The sequence below is a fragment of the Littorina saxatilis genome, linkage group LG12 (genome assembly GCF_037325665.1).
Source record: "Littorina saxatilis isolate snail1 linkage group LG12, US_GU_Lsax_2.0, whole genome shotgun sequence".
Lineage (NCBI taxonomy): Eukaryota > Metazoa > Mollusca > Gastropoda > Littorinimorpha > Littorinidae > Littorina > Littorina saxatilis.
The window spans coordinates 77,967,766-77,973,832 of NC_090256.1; the positions used below are offsets into that span (position 1 = coordinate 77,967,766).

Genomic DNA, 6,067 nt, shown 5'->3' on the forward strand with positions numbered 1-6,067 from the left:
CTCTCTCTCTGACTTTTTCCGCAAACCCCAGTGATAAACTTACTGATTGTGGTTTTGTACATACATGTTGCATACTATCCTTGAACTTTTTCTCTTTGTCACTTTCTGCATGACTAATGCACAGTTTGGAATTTTTTTTTTGAACATCAAGTTTTGGTTTTAATTTTTATTACATGTAATGAAAGAAAATGAAAGAACTAAACATGCATAGACGCTCTATTTACATTTATATATAAACATGCACACATACATACAATAAAACTACATGTACCACTAACAAACAATCATGTAATTCATTTGGCTGTTGGTTTTTTGTTTTTTTTTTAATTTTAGCGCATTCATATTCATAAGAAAAGACACCTTGCTACAAAGGACAGTGGCAAGGCTCCCCAAGAGCGTCCTTTGCTCGCAGGACTTTTCAATCAATCAATCAATGAGTCTTATATCGCGCATATTCCGTGGGTACAGTTCTAGGCGCTCTGCAGTGATGCCGTGTGAGATGAAATTTTATATAGAAGGTCCAGTAAGGCAATGCTTACTTTGCTGAACAGATCACTTTTTCATGGGCACATATACCTATAACCAGAAAACCAGCAATTTCATAAATATGACAGCTGGAACTAGTGTACTAGGAGGAAAGGTCTGACGTATGGACCAGAAGATAGGAGGAAAGGTCTGACGTATGGACCAGAAGAGTGACGACCATCCCATGCTATTGTTGGTTCCAAGAGTTGTTTTCATGTCCTGCCTGCACCCATGAGTTTTCTAGCATCTGGAGGCTTTCTTTGATTTAAAGGCACACACCTTCTCGTGAAAACATAGTTTGACTCGTCATCTCAGATCTGACCAGGCTGTGACCGGGGCATGACCATCTCTCCACTTAGCTACACACCACAAATGCCTGGGACCGGCACGGTTGGCCTAGTGGTAAGGCGTCCGCCCCGTGATTGGGAGGTCGTGGGTTTGAACCCCGGCCGGGTCATACCTAAGACTTTAAAATTGGCAATCTTGTGGCTGCTCCGCATTATGGGGTTAGTGCTAGGACTGGTTGGTCCGGTGTCAGAATAGTGTGACTGGGTGAGACATGAAGCCTGTGCTGCGACTTCTGTCTTGTGTGTGACGCACGTTATATGTGAAAGCAGCACCGCCCTGATATGGCCCCCCCCCCCCCCCCCAAAAAAAATGCCTGGGTGCTCTGTGCACAGTGTGAATTTTGTGTTAATGAAATAATTTATAAATGCAACCAGTGTCTCTTGAAGAAATGTATTCCTACGAATATTATTCACAGTACACAGATGGCTCTATCCCATCTCCCCCCTTCCCCCGTCGCGATATAACCTTCGTGGTTGAAAACGACGAAAAACACCAAATAAAGAAAGAAAGAACAGTACACAGAGAGCAACCAGGCTGTTTTGGTTTGGTTTGTGCCCAAGTGGAAAGACGGTCTTGTCCCATAGCCAGATCTGAGATGGCACACCTAACTGCTTTCACCAGACGGTCTTGTCCCATGGCCACATCTGAGATGGCACACCTAACTGCTTTCACCAGACGGTCTTGTCCCATGGCCAGATCTGAGATGGCACACCTAACTGCTTTCACCAGACGGTCTTGTCCCATGGCCAGATCTGAGATGGCACACCTAACTGCTTTCACCAGATGGAGTGTGCCTTTAAATGCAGACATGCGATTTCTATCCAAAAAAACAAAACGATTTTCTTAAAATGGCAAAGCCCAAGCTAAAGGGTATTTATGATTTTATCAATCAAAATCAACGCTAAAAAGTATAGGTAATAACCACACCTCTGCTCACTGTTAGTAATTTCAGTTCAAATTATTTCAAAATCCCATAATATGTGCATGCTAAATACCTGTGTGGATTGTTTTGTCTTCAGAGAAAGATCTTCAACTGTTTGCTGAGCAGGCCTGTCCTTGTGGAGAAACTGGAAGACCGAGGGCAAATGTGCAACGAGGAGGAGGGAGCGGATGACCTGGGTTTTTCTCTCAGTGACGACCAGCATTCGGACGAGGGAGAAAGTGAAGGTGGGGGAGGGAAAAGACTGAAGACAGACGGTGAATTGACGCACAGAGATAGAGACAAGAACCTGAAAGAACCCAGACACGGTTGTGAGGGAGCGGCAACTTCAGAAAGCCTCTCCAGCAGCTGAGAGCTATCGAAATTCTTTATTTTGGTGTTTTTTGTTTTGTTTCAGGCATTGCTAGTAGATATGACATAGCAAGGTAGAAGCGAAGAAGGAAGAAGAAGAAGCATGGTAAGGTTGTTAGCCGTTCTTGGATTCACTGTCGGGCTCTGATGATTGTGGGGATTAATCAGTGTGTTAAGGGGGTGTTAATGACCTTATTAAAACGTGTTGATCTTGGAAGTACAGTGAAACCCCCTTTTAAGACATCCAACAATCTGTGAAAATTAGCTCTTCAAAATGGAGGGAACTTCAAAATGGAGGTAAATTGAAAATGTGAAAAAGCAAGGTGTTGAAAGAATTGGAAAGAGTTAATTCAGGCTGTCTTCAAACTAAGTTAAAAGGTGAAAGATGGAAAGAGTTAATTCAGGCTGTCTTCAAACTAAGTTAAAAGGTGAAAGATGGAAAGAGTTAATTCAGGCTGTCTTCAAACTAAGTTCAAAGGTGAAAGATGGAAAGAGTTAATTCAGGCTGTCTTCAAACTAAGTTCAAAGGTGAAAGATGAAAAGAGTTAATTCAGGCTGTCTTCAAACTAAGTTCAAAGGTGAGAGATGGAAAGAGTTAATTCAGGCTGTCTTCAAACTAAGTTCAAAGGTGAAAGATGAAAAGAGTTAATTCAGGCTGTCTTCAAACTAAGTTCAAAGGTGAAAGATGGAAAGAGTTAATTCAGGCTGTCTTCAAACTAAGTTAAAAGGTGAAAGATGGAAAGAGTTAATTCAGGCTGTCTTCAAACTAAGTTAAAAGGTGAAAGATGGAAAGAGTTAATTCAGGCTGTCTTCAAACTAAGTTAAAAGGTGAAAGATGGAAAGAGTTAATTCAGGCTGTCTTCAAACTAAGTTCAAAGGTGAAAGATGAAAAGAGTTAATTCAGGCTGTCTTCAAACTTAAGTTCAAAGGTGAAAGATGAAAAGAATTAATTCAGGCTGTCTTCAAACTAAGTTCAAAGGTGAAAGATGGAAAGAGTTAATTCAGGCTGTCTTCAAACTAAGTTCAAAGGGAGGTCCCACTTTTTCACTATGTGTCCGAAAACACCTCCACGCGGAGGGGTTTTGCAGCCAGCGCAGTGAAGATAAAAGAGGGAACATTTTCTCGGTCCGCACGGCAGCAAGCAGGATGTCTCTAGACTGTGTTTGGCCATAGCAGTTTGTATGAGCTAGTCACTTTCTAAAAGCACAGCCTGCTGCCCGTTTTGAATGGCCACTGTTACAGGGTAGACACCATGCCTGCTTTCCAAAATACCTAATGTTCCAACTTGCTATCATAGCATGAGTATAAACATCTATCTTTGAGGTCATCAGCCAAAGCGAAAATAATTTTCCCACAGGTCTGTGTTACTGTGGTATTGTCTCCATAACCATAGCTTGAAGACACCTTCCTTCCTTCCCATTGAAATCTTGTCAATCACAAAGATTCAGCAAGGATTTCATGTGGAATAAAGAACATCAATATACATGGACATACCCCCCGCGGGTTAGGGGGAAGAATTTACCCGATGCTCCCCAGCATGTCGTAAGAGGCCACTAACGGATTCTGTTTCTCCTTTTACCCTTGTTAAGTGTTTCTTGTATAGAATATAGTCAATGTTTGTAAAGATTTTAGAAAGATGTAAGAAATGTTAAGTCCTTTATACTGGAAACCTGCATTCTCCCAGTAAGGTAATATATTGTACTACGTTGCAAGCCCCTGGAGCAATTTTTTGATTAGTGCTTTTGTGAACAAGAAACAATTGACAAGTGGCTCTATCCCATCTCCCCCTTTTCCCCGTCGCGATATAACCTTCGTGGTTGAAAACGACGTTAAACACCAAATAAAGAAAGATACATGGACATATTCCCCGAATATACAGCTTAGCAGCTTTCTCTGCAGACAGTGCGTTTTTTTTCTCGTTTTTTTTGGGTTTATTCTTGCTAAATTACTTGATATTTATATTAATCTGAGATATAAATTTAGCCAAAATTCCCACTCTTCAAAGGAAGCAGTCAAGCTGTCGTTGTTTGGTTTAGGTTCAAATGGATGAGAGTTCTTATCCCATGTTGAAGCCTGGATAGACCGTTGCTGGTGTACATGATCACTTATATGGGAAGGAAGGTACATGTATCTTTGGAGATATCTTCCTTGCCATTTGTACCATTTTGTGTTAAAAAAAAAATTATTAAAAAATTTAAAACTTACAAAACCAAGATCCTGCCATGGGATAGGAGCATCTTTGCACTTGGACACATACCAAAAATCAACAGCCTGGCCGCTTCCTGTGCTGAGTGGACATTTTCTGCTCAATCAATTCTGTAAAAGCCTGTGTCACTTGCCAAAATGAATTCAGACAAAAATACACTGCATAGAAATCAGCAGGCTGCTGATCTTTGGTATGTGTTCACGTGGAAGGATGCTTTTATCAGATGTAAAGGCCTGGACAGCTCTGTGATGGCTTTATCAGATGTAAAGGCCTGGACAGCTCTGTGATGGCTTTATCAGATGTAAAGGCCTGGACAGCTCTGTGATGGTTTTATCAGATGTAAAGGCCTGGACAGCTCTGTGATGGCTTTATCAGATGTAAAGGCCTGGACAGCTCTGTGATGGCTTTATCAGATGTAAAGGCCTGGACAGCTCTGTGATGGCTTTATCAGATGGAAAGGCCTGGACAGCTCTGTGATGGCTTTATCAGATGTAAAGGCCTGGACAGCTCTGTGATGGCTTTATCAGATGTAAAGGCCTGGACAGCTCTGTGATGGCTTTATCAGATGTAAAGGCCTGGACAGCTCTGTGATGGCTTTATCAGATGGAAAGGCCTGGACAGCTCTGTGATGGCTTTATCAGATGGAAAGGCCTGGGCAGCTCTGTAATGGCTTTATCAGATGGAAAGGCCTGGACAGCTCTGTGATGGTTTTATCAGATGGAAAGGCCTGGACAGCTCTGTGATGGTTTGGACAATCTTTCTATGGAAAGGAAGGTGTCTTTAAGCTTGGATGCAACACCCCAATGCAGATGTGCAGCTGAAAAAAGTGTCACAGTAAGGAGAGGATGGGAGGTGGGGGCTGGGATGATAGGTTTGTGGGAGCATCTGTGAGGGAAAGTGGTTGTTTAAGTGCTGTGGAAACTGGAGAGAGGACAAATTGGATGTATGTGTGTGTTTGTGCTTGCTTAAGCAAATTCAGTTGACATCTGTGTATGTAAGCAGGAGAGTTAGAATGGTGATTGCAAGCAGCAAAAAAGAAACAAGTCGCGTAAGGCGAAAATACAACATTTAGTCAAGTAGCTGTCGAACTCACAGAATGAAACTGAACGCAATGCCATTTTTCAGCAAGACCGTATACTCGTAGCATCGTCAGTCCACCGCTCATGGCAAAGGCAGTGAAATTGACAAGAAGAGCGGGGTAGTAGTTGCGCTAAGAAGGATAGCACGCTTTTCTGTACCTCTCTTTGTTTTAACTTTCTGAGCGTGTTTTTAATCCAAACATATCATATCTATATGTTTTTGGAATCAGGAACCGACAAGGAATAAGATGAAAGTGTTTTTAAATTGATTTCGACAATTTAATTTTGATAATAATTTTTATATATTTAATTTTCAGAGCTTGTTTTTAATCCAAATATAACATATTTATATGTTTTTGGAATCAGAAAATGATGGAGAATAAGATGAACGTAAATTTGGATCGTTTTATAAATTTTTATTTTTTTTTACAATTTTCAGATTTTTAATGACCAAAGTCATTAATTAATTTTTAAGCCACCAAGCTGAAATGCAATACCGAAGTCCGGGCTTCGTCGAAGATTGCTTGACCAAAATTTCAATCAATTTGGTTGAAAAATGAGAGCGTGACAGTGCCGCCTCAACTTTCACGAAAAGCCGGATATGACGTCATCAAAGAC

At 41.2% G+C, this 6,067-nt stretch overlaps 1 protein-coding gene across 6 annotated transcripts in view; it reads left to right on the forward strand.

Annotated features, from left to right (window-relative positions):
* LOC138982837 (SMC5-SMC6 complex localization factor protein 2-like) overlaps positions 1–5,571 on the forward strand; it is a 62,339-nt gene extending 56,768 nt beyond the window's left edge. For 2 of the 6 annotated variants that reach the window (XM_070356198.1, XM_070356200.1), the window contains one exon: positions 1,893–5,571. In XM_070356198.1, coding sequence (XP_070212299.1) covers positions 1,893–2,165 — 273 coding nt within the window. In that variant the 3' untranslated portion in view covers positions 2,166–5,571. The remainder of the gene's footprint in view (positions 1–1,892) is intronic. The other 4 variants (XR_011460988.1, XR_011460989.1, XM_070356199.1 and 1 more) reach the window with 4 other exon arrangements.
* The last annotated feature ends 496 nt before the right edge of the window (positions 5,572–6,067 follow it).